Source organism: Dendrobates tinctorius, unplaced genomic scaffold (genome assembly GCF_039654945.1).
Source record: "Dendrobates tinctorius isolate UK_male_01 unplaced genomic scaffold, ASM3965494v1 ptg000164l, whole genome shotgun sequence".
Lineage (NCBI taxonomy): Eukaryota > Metazoa > Chordata > Amphibia > Anura > Dendrobatidae > Dendrobates > Dendrobates tinctorius.
Genome location: NW_027361831.1, coordinates 3,426,371 through 3,447,800, shown reverse-complemented (window position 1 = coordinate 3,447,800; position 21,430 = coordinate 3,426,371). Strand labels below are relative to the sequence as shown.

Genomic DNA, 21,430 nt, shown 5'->3' with positions numbered 1-21,430 from the left:
GGAGGTGGGAACATCATGATGTGGGGCTGTTTTTCAGCATACGGCACTGGCAAACTTCATGCAATTGAAAGAAGGATGAATGGACAAATGTACTGAGACACTGTTGAAAAAAATCTTCTGCCATCTACTATGATGATGAAAATGAAACTAGGATGGATATTTCAGCAAGACAATGATCCCAAACACACAGCCAAGAAAACTGCTAGAATGGCCGAGCTAATCACCTGACCTGAATCCAACAGAAAACTTATAGAAGGAACTAAAATGCAGAGTTTATAGAAGGAACCAACATGACCTTCAGAATTTGAGGAGAGTTTGTGTGGAAGAATATGCCAAAATCACACCTGAGCAATGCCTGCTATTAGTTTCTCCACACAGGAGGCAACTTGAAGCTGTCATCACTAGTGTTGAGCATTCCGATACCGCAAGTATCGGGTATCGGCCGATACTTGCTGTATCGGAATTCCGATACCGACATCCGATATTTTTTCAATATCGGATGTCGGTATCGGAATCGGAAGTTCAAAGTTGATTGACAGCCTGACGTCATCATGATGCGTGGTGTGTGCGCATCATGATGCGCCGTCATTTCGGGCCTTCCGGGGGTCTCTGCCGGCCTGCCGGGGGGCTGTGCAGGCTCCGGTGGTCTGTGCCGGCCTGCCGGGGGGCTGTGCCGGCCTGCCGGTGGTCTGTGCAGGCTTCGGGGGTCTGTGCAGGCATCGTCCGATGGGACTACAAGTCCCATCGGGCGATGCCTGCTACCATGACAGTGATTGACACATTAGCCAATGATGGGACAGTAGTAGTCCCATCATCCGGCTAATGTGTTGAAAAAAAAAAAAAAAAAAAAATTACATGCTACATACATACAACATGCATACTACATATATACTACATGTAACATACATACTACATATATACTACATGCAACATGCATACTACATGCATGCTACATACATGCTACATGCTACATACATGCTACATTCATACTACATATATACAACATACATACTACATGCATGCAACATGCATACTACATATATACTACATGTAACATACATACTACATATATACTACATGCATACTACATACATGCTACATGCATGCTACATGCATACTACATACATACTACATACATGCTACATACTACATGCATGCTACATACATACTACATGCATGCTACATACATACTACATGCATGCTACATACATACTACATATATACTACATGCATGCTACATATATACTACATACATACTACATGCATGCTACATATATACTACATGCATGCTACATACATACTACATGCTACATACATACTACATGCTACATACATACTACATGCTACATACATACTACATACATACTGCATATATACTACATGCATGCTACATACATACTACATGCTACATACATACTACATATATACTACATGCATGCTACATACATACTACATGCTACATACATACTACATATATACTACATGCATGCTACATACATACTACATGCTACATACATACTACATATATACTACATGCATGCTACATACAATACATTCATACAATACATACATAGACATACAGTACATATAACAGAGTAACATACTTACCAATACTTGTCACATTGTTCCCCGAAGCCATTGTCGTGTACGGAATAAATATTAACATAACAAACCACAAAAATACTCACCCATGATCCGAAGCAGTCCACGAGTGTGTCCCACGACGATCTTGGGTAGAGAACTGCAGCATCAGCTGATGCTGCCGCTCTCTACGGGCTGCAGGAATTCAATGACGGAAGGTAGGTATCCTTCCGCACTGTATTCCTCCGCCACTTAAAAAAAAAAGTCCCTAGTCTCACTTTATGCCATTGCTGCGTGGGAAATTCCCACGCAGCAATGGCATAAAGTGAGAGTAGGGACTTTTTTTTTTTTTTAAGTGGCGGAGGAATACAGTGCGGAAGGATACCTACCTTCCGTCATTGGATTCCTGCAGCCCGTAGAGAGCGGCAGCATCAGCTGATGCTGCAGTTCTCTACCCAAGATCGTCGTGGGACACACTCGTGGACTGCTTCGGATCATGGGTGAGTATTTTTGTGGTTTGTTATGCTAATATTTATTCCGTACACGACAATGGCTTCGGGGAACAATGTGACAAGTATTGGTAAGTATGTTACTCTATGTTATATGTACTGTATGTCTATGTATGTATGTAGCATGTAGTATGTATGTAGCATGCATGTAGTATATATGTAGTATGTATGTAGCATGTAGTATGTATGTAGCATGCATGTAGTATATATGTAGTATGTATGTAGCATGTAGTATGTATGTAGCATGTATGTAGCATGCATGTAGTATGTATGTAGCATGCATGTAGTATGTATGTAGCATGCATGTAGTATGTATGTAGTATGTATGTAGCATGTAGTATGTATGTAGCATGTAGTATGTATGTAGCATGCATGTAGCATGCATGTAGTATGTATGTAGCATGCATGTAGTATGTATGTAGCATGCATGTAGCATGTATGTAGCATGCATGTAGTATGTAGCATGTATGTAGTATGCATGTAGTATATATGTTACATGTAGTATATATGTAGTATGCATGTTGCATGCATGTAGTATATATGTAGTATGTATGTTGCATGCATGTAGTATATATGTAGTATGTATGTTGCATGCATGTAGTATATATGTAGTATGAATGTAGCATGTATGTAGTATGTAGCATGTATGTAGCATGCATGTAGTATGCATGTTGCATGTATTATATATGTAGTATGTATGTTACATGTAGTATATATGTAGTATGCATGTTGTATGTATGTAGCATGTAATTTTTTTTTTTTTTTTACATTCAACACATTAGCCGGATGATGGGACTACTACTGTCCCATCATTGGCTAATGTGTCAATCACTGTCATGGTAGCAGGCATCGCCCGATGGGACTTGTAGTCCCAACGGACGATGCCTGCACAGACCCCCGAAGCCTGCACAGACCACCGGCAGGCCGGCACAGCCCCCCGGCAGGCCGGCACAGCCCCCCGGAGCCTGCACAGACCACCGGCAGGCCGGCACAGACCACCGGAGCCTGCACAGCCCCCCCGGCAGGCCGTCACAGCCCCCCGGCAGGCCGGCACAGACCACCGGAGCCTGCACAGACCCCCTGGCAGGCCGGCACAGCCCCCCGAAAGGCCCGTACAGACCCCAGAGAGGCTGTACAAGGCAAAAATAGGGTTTTTCTTATTCCGATACCGGAAGTCCCATAGACTTGAATGGGACTTCCGGTATCGGAATCGGCGATACCGATACTTTTTTTTTTTTAAGATCGGCCGATCCATTCCGATCCGATACTTTGAAGTATCGGACGGTATCGCTCAACTCTAGTCATCACCAACAAAGGCTTACGTACAGAGTATTAATTAAATTTCAATAAACTTGTTCAATACTTTCCCTTATGTCATTTCTCATTATTACACATAATTTATAGACATCTATGGTTTGATTTCTTTGCCTGTGTGGATTGGATGGGTTGTTACTGACATGTGGTGAGAATTTCATGTCAATAACATCTTTAGAAATATATGTACTTAGAAAACACTGTTACAAAGGTTTTGTCTCTCGGACAATTTTTAGTGTTCCTGATAGATTTTTTTCATGCTGATTTCAGGAATGGCTTCAGATTTTTCCTTTCACGTAAGCTTTTTGAGAAATGATACAAAACACTAATATTCTGTTATAATTCTAAAAGCTCATATATGAACTTTTTCTGAAACAGTATATTCTGAATTTTCCACTGAAATAACTTAAATCGCTGATCTACACATATGCAAGCACTTATTATGCGAATTCCACGCAGGTGCAGTGAATCATTCGGCTGACCGTGTATACCATATCTCCTGGGCAGGAATCAAAAGACAATACTGACATAATTAGAGCATGGCTGAATGGATCATGACCTTCAATGCCGTTCGCTGTCCCAATGATATGGAGAGAGAATATATGGAAAGATCATGTAACAGATTGCTACTTCTGCCTTACAAATGTAACAGGATATTCAGCATAGAAGAAATCAATAGAATATCCTAATCATCCTTCAGTCATAAGACCAGTGCCACAAGATGAAAGTCTTCGTGTTACAAAGCAGCCCAAAGTATGGACAATGGAGGACGGCGAAGATGAACTAACAATGTCAGTGGAAAATGAAACTGCTGCAGACCCAGACTTTGAGCCTTCTACATCTAATCCACATCTGTTCATTCAAGCTGATCTGAGTGAATTGGTCAGAGATTTGAAATTGTCAAAGAGGCAAGCAGAATTATTGGGATCAAGGCTACAAGAACATAATCTCTTATTAACAAGAGTTTCTGTTTTTCGCACCTTAATCAATTTTTCAACCATATCGACAGATTAATCTTTTGCAACGACGTCTTGGGGTTGTTTGGTGCTCTTGGATGCAAACATGACCTGAAGGAATGGCGACTGTTCATTGACTCGTCAGTTTTAAGTCTGAAGGCTGTTTTACTACACAACGGAAATATCTATCCTTCTATACCTATTGGACATGCCGTACACATGAAAGAAACATGAGAATATGGAGTTACTGTTGACCCACATTAATTATAGAAATTATAACTGGAACATATGTGGTGATCTAAAAGTTGTTGCACTTCTTCTTGGACTGCAGCTTGGATATACCAAGTATTGTTGTTTTATTTGTGAGTGGGACAGTCGTGCACGAGAAATGCACTATTTCAGAAAGGACTGGCTACTCCGAGAAAACCTGGTTGCTGGACAGAAGAATCTTAAACATAATCCTCTCGTTGATCCAGCAAAGATATTTCTCCCTCCTTTGCCTATTAAACTTGGGATTATGAACAAAGAATCGGAAGCCTTTTCTTACTTGTGACAGAAATTTCCAAGAATAAGTGATGCAAAGATTAAAGAATGTATTTTTATTGGCCCACAGATCAGAGATATAATGAATGACAATAGCTTTGATGGTGTTTTGCAAGGTGCTGAACAAGTGGCATGGAGAGCCTTTAAAGATCTGACCTTCAACTTCCTTGGCAACAGCAGGACACCGAACTTTGAACAACTCGTGGACAACATGCTCACAGCATATCATTTGATGAAATGCAATATGTCACTAAAAATGCATTTTCTGCATTCTCACTTGGACTTTTTCCAGCCAATCTTGGTGCCTTTAGCGATGAACACGATGAAAGGTTTCACCAAGACATTGCGCTGATGGAGAAAAGGTACCAGGAATAGTGGAGTACGTCAATGCTGGCTGACTATTGCTGGAATCTTATTTGAGAAGCACCTGACACGGATTATAAACGAAAGTCATCTGCAAAACACTTATAAACAATTGATTTTGCTACTGACATCGATAAACATGTATGTAGTGTCTCGGACGTCATAATGTAGACTATAAACTGTTGTTTCTTAAAAGCCTTACGTGATACAGACTTTTGGAGCACAAGATACAATAACATTTTCTCAGGGGACAAGAACTTCCCTGAAATTTGTTGCGCAGTGAAATTGGTGATGTATTCTGTTAGGCATAGACTTTCCCCCACTGCACAGGGGGAATCTCAAGCCATGGCCTCCCATTCGTCTGCGGCCGCAGAGATTCCTGCTCAGCGGAGACGTCGGTCCAAGCTAATGCTAGGCATCTGGTTGCTCCTTCTGGCTCTGCTTTAACACCATGCTTGAGTCAGCAGCGAGCAGACGCTCCTGGGAATAAGTCCTGTCTTTTGCCTACTGAGGATGCCCGTGGGACGACCTCTCATTGGAGGTCGGAGGTCACATGTGCAGGTCCCGTTCCTGCTCCGATTGGACCACTGAGAAGGTCCCGGAAGGAGGCCGCTATAAAAGAGTCACATGGCCGCTCGGCCATGTGCTAGTATAGACTCTTGTTGGTATATATGTGAGTGATGATGGATGCATGAAACTGGTGACTGACTTATTAAGACTCCCCTCCCTTGGATACGCATGTGATAGGGAACTGTATTAGAGTCAGCGCCCATCAGTGTCACTGCCTTTGCGCCACAGTGCTTCCACTGACAGCACCTCACTTCGTACCATATTGTGCCATCCAGCACAAAGCACCTTTGTACAGCCTCAAGGAGCTGCAACCGCAATTAGCGGCGCCGTGTGCAAGTTGTGCGTTTTCATTGCCCTATTCAGGGAGGTTAGTGGTGTCCGCCAGAGAGGTGCAGCGCGCACCTTGTGTGCTTATATTTCTGTTGTTCTCTCTGGCACCGCAGCCGCGGTGCCGAGCGCTAGTGGTCTAGAGGGACTCCAACCCTGTGCCTCTGGGGCAGAGTCCCGTGACTGTGTGCTAGCGCTCACCCGGTTGAGTCCTGTGAGTTTTAACAGGTTTCAGTAGTTACTCTCTGTGGCAAGGCGCTTCTGTGAAGCAGCAGAACTCGCCACTCTACACACCGGGTGATTTTAACCCGCGTGTGTTCATTTATTACTTTGCCGTACAGTTTCCGCCATTACCGAGCAGCAGGTAACACCTCTGCATGGTGGATCCCGGGCCGCGAACGCACCTTGATACCATCCTCTATTACCTGGTGCATTCCGCTAGCCCTAACAGTATTCCATAATTATTTCACCTGCCTTATGTAGCAAAATACAATTATTTACTAAGACAAAAACAGTTAACAATCCAACACTCGACCTCATAGCACAAACCAGTAGAACACGATGATCAACCCTCTCGGTTCGTTCTGCCTCCCAATTACTGGAATAATAATTCATAAAAAATGCTATGTAAGCCAAGATGACATCACAAAGGACTTCTAATCCACCCCTCAAAAAACAAGACCCACTTATGCCCATTATCTGTTAATGGAGAAACAGGGTTTTCACGTTATTAGTAGATGGGGGACTCTTGAAAAGCAACATGGCTTCCATAAACCAATCCTGCAAAATCTGCTCTCTCAAAGCAAAATTCCCTCCTCGCTTTTGAGTTCTGCAGTTTACCCAAACACTGTTAGCGTCCACATGCAACAACGGGAAAACACACTCAAAAATTCACAATATGCGTATCTTCAGAAGCACAAGCTGGGCATCATTAATTGGGCGCTTATGTGGCATAGTTGTAATTTTTACTCTCCAATATTTATTGCGTGCTAGTTTTCAGAGAATACCTGTGGAGTCAAAATAGTCCCTACTTCTACATATGAATTTACTGAGGAAAACTGATTCAACTTTTAACTGTTTACTACTGTTCTGGTTTTCTACCTTTCTGGCACCTTAGGTGATCTGCAAATGGAGGTCGCAAACTATTTCAGCAGAATTTGCATTCCCAGAGCTAAATAGCGCTCCTTTACTTCTCAGCCCCGCCATGTGCCCAAACAATATAGTTTTGTCTAATTCATGACAAGTTGAGACATACTGTATATTCTGATGTCCATTTTCTTCTAATTCCTATTTTTCATTCTTGCATTTAAATTTTTTTTTTAATTACTGTGATACACCTTAAGGGTTACATTTCCTGAATGTGCTGTTTGATACTGTGAAAAGTGCAATTTTCTAAACTATATGCCCCTCCAAGTACCGTATTTTGCGGATTATAAGACGCACCACAAATTTTAAGGTGCAAAATAGGAAAACGTTTTTTTTTTCAAATAAAATGGTGGTGCGTCTTATATTCCCTATGCTACGGTGCAGAGGGGTCACAGGAAACAGGGTTGCTGCTTCAGGAGGCCAGCAGCGGCAGGAGCAGGGCGATGCTGCAGTGCCTGGGATCTCAGAAGATGTCAGCACCGGTAAGAGGAGTCTAGTTTCCCTATCATATTCCTGCGGTGGGCTTCTGGAAAGTGGCCGCTGCAGGTGGCATATGCGCAGATTGAGATCTCTGGAGACGAGCGTCACCGCCGCCAGCCACAGTAAGATCACTTTGTATTATCCAACAGCCCCCCATTTTCCACCCAAATTTGTAGAAAAGAGCGCGTCTTATAATCCAAAAAATACGGTACCACTAATGAAAACTACATGTTTCACAGAAAAAAACAACAATCTCAGAATCACTAGGATCAGGTTGATTATTATTACGTAAAGTGACTCATGTGAGATGTAAAATATGGGGCCTGGGGAGGAACAGAACTGGCTGCAGCAGAAAATGATTAGATGAGAGGATCTTGTGCAGTAACTACTGTAGACTGTGATATCTCTGGAGTGATTATATCATGTGACAGGATAGCAATTAGAAATCCAATCTGTCTTGGGGACAATATTTTCTGTCAGATAACCTTCTTTAACCCCTTAATAACCACCAATACGTCTTTTAACTGACCTGAGATAAGAGAATAGCCTTCCCATACAGGTGACAATCCAGCAGCTGTTGGCTGTCCACTATATCTGACAACTTGCTGCATCAGCCACGATCAGTGTTGTCACCGTCCATATCTGTTTAACCTCTTAGATGCTGCTGTCAATAGTGACAGCATCATATAAATGGTTAACAGAGTGTGGGGGCTTCCTCTTTATCCTCATCAGCACCCTAAGATCTTGATTGTGTGGTCCTGATGTTTGCCATGGCAATTCACGCCCAAATAGCTGCCTTAGAGTCTGGCGGCTGTTGTAACCTGTTCAGAAGTTAGTGGCATTTAGGTCGTAAAAATACACATTTTCATTTCTGTCATGCCACTTTGCAAGTTGTCAGATATAGTGTACAGCTGACAGCTACTGGATTGTCACCTGTATGGGGATGCTATTCTCTTATATCTTACGTCAGTTAAAAGACGTATTGGCGGTCATTAAGGGGTTAAAAGTGTGGCTTCTCCCTCTTTATCCCGATTGGCACCCTGAGATCATGATTGTGTGGTCCTGAAGTTTGCCATGGCAGTTCACAACCAAACAGCAGCCTTAGAGTCTGCCGAATACACTGACCTGTTCAGACGTCAGTGCCATTTAGGTGGTAAAAATCAACTTTTTCATTCCTATCATGCCACTTTGTATTAATTCCTGAAAAGCACCTGAAGGGTTAATAAAGTACCTGCCAGCAGTTTTCAGTATGTCAGGAGGTGTTGTTTTTAAAATGGTATCACTTTTGGGGGTTTTCCAATACATAGCACCCCTAACGTCACTTCAAAACTGGATAGATCCTTAATTAATTTTGTAAATTTCCATGAAAAACTACTGTTACATTTTTAAACCTCATAAAATGCTAAGAAAATAAAATAACATTTTACAAATGGTGCAGATGTAAAGTAGACATGTGGGAAATATTATTTATTAATGTTTTGCTACGATATGACTGTCTGAATTAAAGGGATAATCAAAGTTTGAAAATTAAATTTTTTTTTGGTCAAATTTCTGATGTTTTTTATAAATAAAACACAAAACATATCAACCTATATTTACCATTATCATAAAGTATAATGTGTCACGAAAAAACACTCAAAATCACTGGCATTTCTTGTAGTCTTTAGCGTCATCAATCACGCACAGCGACATACAGTGGCTTGCAAAAGTATTCACACACCTTTGGCATTTTTTGTGTTTTGCTACCTCATAACCTGGAACCACATTTTTTTTCTTTGAATGGTTGCATCAGTTCATGTATAGAACATGCCTATAACTTTGAACATTTGGTTTCCTTTATATTGTGAAGCAAACAAAAAATAGGAGCAAATAACTGAAAACTTCAGTGTGTATAACTATTCACCCCCCTGAAGTTAGGCTGGTTTCACATTTGCGTTAAAACAACGCTGCGCCCTGCGTCGTTAAGCCCCGCCCTGAGCCGGCTCCCTGCCCGCCCCATCCGGGATCACCGCCTACTTTCGCATTTGCACGCATGCGATCGGCGCACCCTATCTTTAGCATAGGGTGCGCAGATCATGCGCTGCCAGTGTGAAAGTAGCGTGCTGCGCACTTTTGACGGTGCGCGCCGAAATGCAGCATGTTGCATTTCAGCGCGCACAGCGCACCGTCAAAAGTGCGCAGCACGCTACTTTCACACTGGCAGCGCATGATCTGCGCACCCTATGCTAAAGATAGGGTGCGCCGATCGCATGCGTGCAAATGCGAAAGTAGGCGGTGATCCCGGATGGGGCGGGCAGGGAGCCGTCTCGGGGCGGGGCTTAACGACGCAGGGCGCAGCGTTGTTTTAACGCAAATGTGAAACCAGCCTTAGCACATTGTACAGTTGAGCTTTCGGCCGGAGTCACACTACAGCGAGATACGGCCGAGTCTCACAGGTTAAAACCAAGCCCTGGCACCGGCACTCCGGAGCGCAGCGTGCAGCTCCATGTATTGCTGTGCGGCTGCACGCTCAGCTCCAGAGTGCCGGCACCAGAGCTTGGTTTTAACCTGCAAAGACTCGGCCGTATCTCGCTGTGTGTGATCCTGGCCTTCCTCATCTTATCACTGGGATTTTTGCAATTTCCTCAAGGCAAATCTGACCACAGATTCTCAATTGAATTAGGTCTGGCCTTTGACTAAACCAATTCAAGATATTTACACGCTTCCCCTGAAACAACTTGAGAGTTCCTTTAGCAGTATGGTTTTGGTTTGGCCTTGTTGAAAGGTGAACCTCCATCCCAGTCTAAAATTACTGAAACAGGTTTTGCTGAAGAATATCCCTCGATTTCGCACTGTCCATCTTCCCCTGGACTCAGACCATTTTTACTATCCCTGCGGCTGAAAAACATCCCCACAGCATGATGCTCCCACCACCATGTTTCACTGTGGAAAAGATGTTCTTGGGGTGATGAGCTGTGTTGGTTTGACAAAATGCCGGAGAAAATTAGTCAAGAGCTGATTGACTCATTCCACTTGGTCACTGGACTGAGGATGGTAAGAAGATGAAAAATCCAAAGTAACATCTAGTAGCTTACAGGTGGCCCTCCAGAAACGAGAGGTAAACTGGACACCTCTATCGGAGATTATGTGAAGTGGTAGACCATGGAGATGAAAAATCTTAAGAATGAATTCTTTTGCCAGTACTGGTGCAGATGGGAGACCAGATAGCGGGATGAAATGAGCCATCTTGGAAAAACAATCCACCACCACCCAGAAGACAGTATATTCAGCTGACACTGGCAGATCCGTGATGAAATCCATGGAGATATGCTGCCAGGGAGCAAACAGCACAGGCAAGGGAAGCATCGGACCGGTCGGAAGCTGTTTGGGAGTCTTATTTCGGGCACACGAAGGACAAGCAGAGACGACATTCGCAACATCTTTGAGCAGAGTTGGCCACCAATAGTATCGAGAAATAAGGAGAGTAGTTTTCTGTCCGGCATGGCCCGCCACCTTAGAAGAATGTCTCCATAAAAGAACCCGCTTCCTGTCAGGTTCAGCCACTTAAGTCTTACCGGAGGGTGGACGAGATAAGTCTAGCAGATCGACTGTGATTATTTTGGAGGGCTCGATGATATGTTTAAGCTCTGGAGAGCGTGTCCGTCTTAACATTTTTATCAGTCGGACGAAAGTGGAGTGTGAAGTTGAAGTGAGCGAAGAGCTAAGACCATCTGGCTTGATAGGGGTTAAGCCGCTGAGCAGACTGCATATAAAGCAGATTCTTGTGGTCAGTGTAAATTACCACAGGGTGCAACGCTTCTTCCAGCAAGTACCGCCACTCCTCCAGAGCCAGCTTGATCGCGAGCAGTTCTCTATCGCCAATAGAGTAATTACGTTCTGGTGTCGAGAAGAGTTTAGAGAAAAAGTCGCAGGACACCATGTGACCGTATGAAGACTTCTGAGTGAGGAAGGCTCCGGCCCCTGTGGAAGATACATCCACCTCCAGGAAGAACTGTTTGTTATGGTTTGGGCGATGCAGCAACTGAGCTGAGGAGAATGCCTCCTTGAGGGATACAAAGGCTTCTTCTGCTTCAGGAGTCAATTCCTTAGGATTGGCTCCTTTGCGGGTCTGGGCAGAAATAGGAGCTGTCCGGGAAGATAAATGCAAAATAAATTGGTGCTAATAATTTACAAATCCAAGAAACCACTGGATAGCCTTAAGACCGTCTGGACAGGGCCACTTCATGACAGCAGATACCTTCTTGGGATCCATCTTCAGACCATTCTCAGAAACAATGTTCCCCAGAAATGGAAGGGAGGACTGTTTAAAGAGACACTTTTCATATTTGCCGTAGAGACGGTTAGTTCTTAACCTTACTAGAACCTAGCGAATGTCATTCCTGTGTGTTGGTGTGACGTCTGCCTGCGGTCTGGACTGCAGCCAGACAGCACCCCGAGAAACACCGATACCCTTTACCCCTATACAGGGATCTGGATTTATAGCAGAGCCCAGGAGGCGCTGTCTGAATAGGAGCAATGACCAGAGCAGGACGGTCGCCAGAAAGGTGTTCCAATACAGGACACAGAGGCAATGATATCCGAGACTAAACCAGTCAGGCAGAAATGGTATGAAAACAGTAGACAGTAGCAGAGTCAGATTCCAGGCCGAAGCCAGAGTCATAAAACAGGAGGGCAGCAGAGGTACAGAATCGTTAGGCAGAAGCAGAGTCAGAAGTCCAGGCAAAAGTCAGAGTCAGTCAAACAGCAATTCACACAGTAACACGCAGGGGAACCAAGAATATATCCGGCGGCCTGCAAGAGCAGTCCCAAGGTATTTGAGGGATCAGATCAGCCCTCACAGGCTGCCGGACTGATGATGTCATCCGGACCGCCCCCAGGACCAGGCTGGATGGTGATGCACCAGCCCCTTCATGACTGACCGAGGAGCGAAGCCTGCGTTCAGCGGACGCCTGCGCAGGAGGCTCATACCCATCGCCGCCATCACTCGGGGTTGAAGCACAGCGCCTCCCAGAGACCGAGGCCGGAACTGCAGGCCGCGAGTCAGACGGTGATGGGACAGTCCGGCACCTCCTAGTAGTCGAGGCCGGGACAGCAGGCCCTGAGTCCGACGGTGATGTGACCGTCCGGCGCCTCCTAGTGGCCGAGGCCGGGACAGCAGGCCCTGAGTCTGACGGTGACGTGACTGTACCCCCCCCTCTAAGAGGGGCCTCTGGACCCTCAAAACCTGGTTTGTCAGGGTGGAGGAGGTGAAACCTTCTAATCAACCCCTTTGCATGAATGTCACTAGCGGGAACCCAGGACCTCTCCTCTGGGCCGTAGCCCTTCCAATGCACCAAATATTGCACCGAGTTTCTCACTAGCCGGGAATCAAAGATGCCCTGGACTTCGTACTCCAAGGCACCCTTGACCAAAACTGGAGGAGGAGGGGACTGGACGGGACGAATTGGGGAGCGGTACACCTTGAGGAGGGATTTATGGAACACATTAGGAATTTTAAACGACTGCGGGAGCTTTAACCGAAACGCTACAGGGTTAATTACTTCTAATATTTCGTATGGGCCGATGAACCTGGGACCCAGTTTGGCGGACGGTACCTTAAGTTTGATGTTTCTTGTAGAGAGCCAAACCTTGTCACCAACTCCCATGTGCGGTCCCTGGGATCGTCGTCTATTAGCCGCCGAAGCCTGTCTAATCTGAGTCCCTTTCAAATTAGAATTTACTTCGGACCAAATTGTCTTCAGACGACGTATATTTTGCTCAACCCCTGGGAGTTCCGACATCTTGGCCGAAAATGATCCAAAGCGCGGATGTAGTCCAAGGTTACAGAAAAAGGGGGTGGTTTTGATGGAGTCTTGGTATCTATTATTGAGGGCGAACTCCGCCAATGGCAAGTGTTCCACCCAATCTGACTGATGTGCTGAGACATAGCAGCGGAGGTATTGCTCCAGCTCTTGGTTAGCACGCTCAGTTTGGCCATTGGTTTCGGGATGGTATGCCGAGGAGAAGGACAACTCAACACCAATACGTTTACAGAACGCCCTCCAGAACTTTGAGACAAACTGGGTACCCCTGTCGGACACAATATTTGCCGGAACGCCGTGCAAACGTACAACATGAAGAACAAACAACTTACTTAAAGTTTCAGAGTTAGGCAAGCCAGACAGGGGAACAAAGTGGCACTGCTTACTGAACCTGTCCACCACCACCCAGATACAAGTTTTCCCATCGGAGGGTGGCAGGTCTGTAATGAAGTCCATGGAGATGTGGGTCCATGGACTCTCAGGGGTGGGCAAGGACTGGAGCCAGCCGGTAGGACGGTTATGGGGGGACTTGGCGCGGGCACAGACTTCACACGCTGAGACGTAGTCCTTACAGTCATTGACCACCGGCGGCCACCAAAAGTTCCAGTTACCAGCCTAGTGGTATTATTGAGACCAGGATGGCCTGCCAGGACGGAGTCGTGAGACTCTTTTAACACTTGTAAGCGAAAGGTAGCTGGAACGAATAATTTTTTTTGGGGGGGGGGGTGTAGTGTCAGGAACTCGTTCTGATGACCTACGGATCTCCTCCAGAAGGTCCAGAGATACTGCCGACACGACAATCCCATTAGCCAATATTGGAACTGGTTCATAGTCCTCGGTCAGTGTGGGGCAAAAGCTGCGGGAGAGGGCATCTGCCCTCACATTCTTAGTTCCGGGGCGATAGGTGATTAAAAAAATCGAACCTGGAGAAAAACAAGGCCCACCTGGCCTGCCTAGGATTTAGTCTTTTAGTCGACTCTAGGTAGGTTAGGTTTTTGTGGTCGGTAATAACAGTAACCTTGTGTTTGGCACCTTCGAGGAAGTGGCGCCATTCCTCGAAGGCCCACTTGATTGCCAGTAATTCCCGATTGCCGATGTCATAGTTTCTCTCCGTGGCAGAGAACTTGCGGGAGAAAAAGGCACATGGGCGAAGCTGAGTGAGGGATGCAGTGCCTTGCGAGAGCACTGCTCCCACTCCGACTTCGGAGGCATCTACTTCTACAATAAAGGGGTGGCCCAAGTTTGGTTGAATCAACACCGGGTTGGCCACGAAGCACTCTTTTAGTGTAGAAAAAGCCCGGGTTGCCTCAGGATTCCAATTGGTCACGTCCGCCCCTTTCCGGGTAAGGTCCGTGAGTGGCTTGGCAATCTCTGAGAATCCCCTGATGAATTTGCGATAATAATTCGCAAATCCCAAAAATCGCTGCAGTGCTTTCAGCGACTTGGGTTGCTCCAATCCTTAATAGGTTGAATCTTGGTAGGATCCATGCGGAACCCCTTCCCTGAGACCATGTATCCTAAAAATTGCACCTCTTCGGCAAAAAAACCACATTTTTCGAATTTTGCAAACAAAGAGTTTTCGCGCAGTCTTTGCAGTACTGAACGGACGTGTTGAGCATGTGTCACAGGGTCAGCAGAATAAATCAAAATGTCGTCCAGATATACAACGACATACACCCCACAAATGTCTCTGAAAATATCGTTGACGAAGTGCTGGAATACTGCAGGAGCGTTACTGAGTCCGAACGGCATTACCAGGTACTCAAAATGGCCAAGGGGTGTATTAAAGGCCGTTTTCCATTCGTCCCCATCTCTTATGCGGACCAGGTTATATGCCCCCCGGAGGTCAAGTTTAGTAAACCAGCGGGCTCCCAGTAACTGATTAAAAAGATCAGGAATGAGTGGCAGCGGGTACTGATTTTTTACAGTAATGGCGTTCAGCTCACGGTAATCAATACATGGTCTGAGTCCACCATCTTTTTTCTCTACAAAGAAAAACCCAGCTCCTACAGGTGAGGTGGAAGATCTAATGAAGCCTTTTCGTAGGCTGTCTGCTATGTAGTCATTCATGGCTACACGCTCAGGACCAGAGAGGTTGAATATTCTCCCTTTAGGGAGACGGGCACCAGGGACCAAGTCAATAGGACAATCGTATTCTCTGTGTGGAGGTAGTTTCTCCGACTCCACTATAGAGAAAACATCTTCATAATCCCTAAACGCATGTGGAATAGAAGGTGTTTTAATTTTAATTTGGTTCACTGACAGTGACATACAGTTACTCTGACACCGTGGACTCCAGCGCACAACGTCACCTATGCGCCAGTCAATAATCGGATTATGTTGGTGCAACCATGGCATGCCTAACACAACTGGATCTGATAAATTGTGTATAACAAAAAATGACATTTGTTCGTTATGTAATGTCCCCACTGACATAAAAATATTCAGGATTGAGAGTCCTCAGTGGTTGATACCCACTGACATAGAAATTTCGGCAGTAATGAATTCCACGCCTCCCTGGTCTATAGATGTACCATTAATTGTAATAGTCTGAATAGGCGCTTTAAGCCTTAGCAGAGGTACACCCAGACTCTTAGCAAATAAAAAATCCATAAGGTTGCCGGCAGCACCACAATCCACATAAGCCTTCACACACAGACGTTTCTTAGCAAAAGAAAGGGAAACTGGTAACAACAGTTTGGCCGCTTTTGCGGGCAATACCTGACCCCCAGCGCTGTCCAGGGGGCGATGCTCCAGGAATGTGGATTTCCAACAGCCAGCATTTTCTTTGAAGCTTCCAGGTTGCAGCATGCTTGAGCCTGAGACTGACCTTCCAGGCTGTGCAATGTAACAGGTGTTTGGGCCAGGAATCAGCTCAGTCAGGAGGAAGAAAAAAAAAAGGTAAGGAAAACTGCTTTTATATGTGTTAAGTATAAACAAAAGAGCAGTTTTATTTTTTTGGGGCCGGATATAATGTGACGTCTGCCTGCGGTCTGGACTGCAGCCAGACAGCACCCCGAGAAACACTGATACCCTTTACCCCTATACAGGGATCTGGATTTATAGCAGAGCCCATGAGGCGCTGTCTGAATAGGAGCAATGACCAGAGCAGGACGGTCGCCAGAAAGGTGTTCCAATACAGGACACAGAGGCAATGATATCCGAGACTAAACCAGTCAGGCAGAAATGGTATAAAAACAGTAGACAGTAGCAGAGTCAGATTCCAGGCCGAAGCCAGAGCCATAAACCAGGAGGGCAGCAGAGGTACAGAATCGTTAGGCAAAAGCAGAGTCAGAATCCAGGCCAAAGTAAGAGTCATAAACCAGGAGGGCAGCAGAGAGTCAGAAGTCCAGGCAAAAGTCAGAGTCAGTCAAACAGCAATTCACACAGTAACACGCAGGGGAACCAAGAATATATCCGGCGGCCTGCAAGAGCAGTCCCAAGGTATTTGAGGGATCAGATCAGCCCTCACAGGCTGCCGGACTGATGTCATCCGGACTGCCCCCAGGACCAGGCTGGATGGTGATGCACCAGCCCCTTCATGATTGACCGAGGAGCGAAGCCTGCGTTCAGAGGACGCCTGCGCAGGAGGCTCATACCCATCGCCGCCATCACTCGGGGTTGAAGCACAGCGCCTCCCAGAGACCGAGGCCGGAACTGCAGGCCGCGAGTCAGACGGTGATGGGACAGTCCGGCGCCTCCTAGTAGTCGAAGGCCGGGACAGCAGGCCCTGAGTCTGACGGTGACGTGACAGTTGGCAGATCAGGAGAGAATACCAAGATGTCATCCATGTATACTACCACATACGTATAGAGAAGGTCCCGGAAGATGTCGTTCACCAGTTCTTGGAAGATGGCTGGAGCATTACAGAATCCAACGGGCATAACGAGATACTCGTAATGATCATCGCAGATGTTGTAGGTCATCTTCCATCCATCTCCCAGGCGAAGATGAACCAGTTTGTATGGCCCTGGTAGGTCAAGTTTCTGGAACATTTTGGACCCCTTCAGGTGATCAAACAGCTCGGAGATCAGGGGTAGTGGGTACATATTTTTTACCGTGATTTGGTTAAGGCCCCTGTAGTCAATGCAGGGTCGGCAGAGACCTGTCCTTCTTCACAAGGAAAAACCCAGCTACAGCCGGAAATGAGGATTTACGGATAAATCCCGTAGCGATGTTCTCTTCTGTATACTCGGACATAGTGGGAGCCTCAGCCTGGGACGGGATAGATTCAGCCTCGTGGAGGTGAGGTACCCGGCAGGAGGTCAGTCGGGCAGTCATACGGTCTATGAGGTGGCAAGGTCTCAGCCTCCTTCTTGTCGAAGACGTCTGCATATGTTCAATATGCCACGGGGCACGCCAGGCAAATTAGCAGGCGAAGTAGGAGACCGGACAGGACGAACGGGAGCAAGGCACATTTCATGATATCCTGAGCCTCAACGGAGTACTTCTCCCAACCTCCAGTCCACAACAAGTATGTGTTTTTGCAGCCATGGGAGACCTAAAAGTAGAGTATAAGAGACACCAGACAGCATGTGAAGAGAAATCTTCTCCGAATGCAGCATCCCCACCTGAAGATCCAAGGGCTCCATGATGAACTGTATGGTCTCGGGATGAGGATTTCCATCCACTGAAGAAATCACCAACGGATCCAGAAGATGTAGGACCAGAATCTTATACCGTTTGACCACAGCCTGTTGAACAAAGTTACCTGTGGAGCCGGAGTCAAGGTGGGCCAATTCAACAAAAGAACCTTTGCCGTAGGAGACAGATACAGTCAGGGTCAATGATGGAGAGGAAGAAATCTTGACCAGGGTATCCTCTCCCACTGTCCTAGGCACTAGCCTTTCCCGGTCTCTTGGGGCATAACTAAATAAGGTGTTCCGAACTGCCGCAGTAGAAGCATATCCTTTAGGCCTGACGAACCTCTTGGCGGCGCTTGGATGGCTTCACTGGGTCACACTGCATAGGTTCAAGCAAAGAAGTCGCACCAGGAACTTGCTTAATGATCGGTCGTTGGAAGGTGGGAGAAAGGTCTTCTCTCACGGTTCACCTCTTTGGTCCATTTCTGAAAACTATTGTCAATTCTGTTTGAGAGAGACACCAGGTCATCCAGAGAGGTGGGTATCTCCCGGCCTGCCAATTCATCCTTGATTCGCCCGGAGAAACCTTTCCAGAAGATTCCCACCTGAGCCTCATTGTTCCAAGCGAGTTCTGAAGACAAGTTACGGAAACGGACCGCATACTGGCCTACGGAGAGGTTACCTTAGCGTAACCGGAGCAGAGAAGAGGCTGCACAAGAAACGCTACTGGGCTTGTCGAAGACCTTACGAAAGGCTTCCAAGAAGGACTATAGGTTGGACACTAATGGATACCCGCTCTCCCACAGAGGATTGAGCCATGCTAGGGCCTCCAGTTAGGTGTGACATGATGAAGGCCACTTTGGCTCGGTCCGAGGTGAACTGATGAACCAGGAGTTTGAAGTGCAGCGTGCACTGGTTAATGAACCCGACACTGGGTGAAATCTCTGCCAAAGCGTGGAGGAGCTGACAGACGAGGTCCGGAACATGGTGCATAACTGGCTACCTGTTGGTGCACCGTGGTGGTAACTGCTGCCTGAAAGGATGTGGAAGCATCCAGTACTGCCAGCGTATCGAGACAAGTATTCACAGACTGTAGATAGGATAGAATCTTGTCCTGCTGATCCTTCTGGCGGGAGACCTCCAGACTTCCTGGTAAAGGTCCGAGATGGAAGACCCCTGGGAGCCAGTGGATTCCATGGCCTGTGCAAACTGTAACGGGCTGGGTGGTGGAACCATTGTGCCAAAGCCCAAAGAAGACCTCAAGGGGCGTGACTAGGAGCCTCATCCAATGCGACCACGGACATGCAGCAGTTAACAACACGGCAGTCCGTGGAGACACAAGGGAGGTGATCCAGGTGCTACTCCAGGACTGACCTTGGGTAGATGGCGGTTGACCCCTAGGAGCAAATAGCTGGAATGGCCCAGGGGAATGTCCAACAGATGCAGGCAGGTAGAGAAGATGACAGGACCGCAGGTGCAGACAGGACAGTCTGATGGAGAGATGAGCACTGGTTGGTGCAGCTGGCTCAGCTGCCATTGAGGTGAGCACTGGCGGGTGCAGCTGGCTCTGCTGCCGATGAAGGAAGCCCTGGCGGGTGCAGCAGAGATGCTACTACAGGGACCTGAGAACTTCACAAGCATGTTAGGAGCAAACTCACAACAATAATGAAAAAAGAAGTGATCCAGCTGAGTGCTCTGGTGATTTATTGAGTGCTGTTCAGACAATAGAACGTTGTTTACGCGTTTCTGGCTAGACGCCCTTAATCATAACCACTTCTTTTTTCATTATTGCTGTGCGGCCAGGGCAGGGCTGGATCCGAGTCTGAGGTGCGGTGAGGTCAGACGGTGGTGAGCTGGACTTTCAAACAAACGCACAACATTGCACAGGCACCTCCATGTTGGAGAAGGTGGTTTAAATAGTAATAGACTTCCAGCTATTGGCTGGGGACATTTTAGAGGAGCCGCCCCTATTAAGAAAGAGGAAGTGTGCGCGTGCGCTCTAGCACAGTGCCTGGAGACCTGCTTTGAGTGCGTGCAACCTGGGCAGCAGCAGATCCGGAAGGAGCAGGACGGGAGCCTTGGCGGTGAGTACGCTGATGTCTCTGCAGGAAGAGATGCGGGTGCTACAGTGTGTATATACTAACAGACCAGTAATATTTAGATTGCACACAGGTGGATTTCCTTTCACTAAGCATGTGACTTTTGAAGGTAATTGCTTGCACTAGAAATTTTTGGGGGCTTCATTGCAAAAGCAGTGAATACATATGCGCATGCTAATTTTTCGTTATTTAATCCCATAAATTTAATTTATGCCTGTATTTTTCTCACTTCACCAACTTAGACTATTTAGTGCTAATGTATCACACACAAATCAGATTACAAAAATATTTAAACACAGGTTGTAATGAAACAAAATAGGTAAAAAGCCAAGGGAGGTGAATACTTTCACAAGCCACTGTATATATGGCATAGATGTAACCTTTTTTTCATTTAGTTTATCATGAACTTCTTTGAAGTTTGTTGGTTATTTTCTCATAGAAACTGAAAAGTCAGGCTAAAGGGAAACTCTGCTGCAATTTTACTGAAATTCACATTTGGCCAAACTTTAAAAAACATTAGTACAATAAAATAAATTTCATAAAATGGGATTTTTATTTCCTGGTTTTGGATGGAGTAGCAAACAGTGGAACAGTGGCAAAATGGTGACCTTTAATTGTGATATGACGACTGGACAACACCACAGTGTCAGCCAGTGACTGAGAAGAATCTGTGGCTTCTCTGCAGTTAGTGGTTTCTACTCACCTGGGTGATCATATGTAGAAATCTCTTCTTTACACCGCTCATCTCTCCTCACATATGTCTCTGTAGTATTAATATGGGTCAGATCTTTACCCTGAAACAAATATTGTACAAGTCACAGACAGTTGGAGAAGTCACATCTATGATCAGCTCTAATCCTGCCATCTCCACCGCTCTCATTACACAAGTATAAAACATATAATACTGGTGGATAAAACAAGACTGAGCACAAGACCTTCACAGCCGTCTACACATCATAGGGGAGATCTCATGACACCTTCTCTCCATCTACCTGATGATCCTGAGGAACATTGGGATCTTCTTGTTTACAGTCCTGTGGAAGAAGAGGAAGGGGACATCTCTCTGGTGTTGTCCTCTTACTGGATAGATCTGGAGGAAACACATACAGGGACTGAATTCATTCTTTACATACAGATAATTATAGGCTGTGTGTATTT

General features: G+C 46.0%; 2 protein-coding genes across 2 annotated transcripts in view; one reads left to right on the top strand and one right to left on the bottom strand.

Moving 5' to 3' along the window:
- The window catches only part of LOC141052989 (uncharacterized), a 196,100-nt gene that overhangs the window by 57,086 nt on the left and 117,584 nt on the right, over positions 1-21,430 (top strand). Inside the window, 1 exon segment of the mRNA XM_073550314.1 lies at positions 20,130-20,257. Coding sequence (XP_073406415.1) covers positions 20,130-20,257 — 128 coding nt within the window.
- The window catches only part of LOC141052897 (uncharacterized), a 36,561-nt gene that overhangs the window by 3,443 nt on the left and 11,688 nt on the right, over positions 1-21,430 (bottom strand). The window contains exons 9-10 of the mRNA XM_073550215.1: positions 21,265-21,362; positions 20,976-21,066 (exon numbers count right to left, since the gene is read on the bottom strand). Of these exons, the coding sequence (XP_073406316.1) occupies positions 20,976-21,066; positions 21,265-21,362 (189 nt within the window). The remainder of the gene's footprint in view (positions 1-20,975; positions 21,067-21,264; positions 21,363-21,430) is intronic.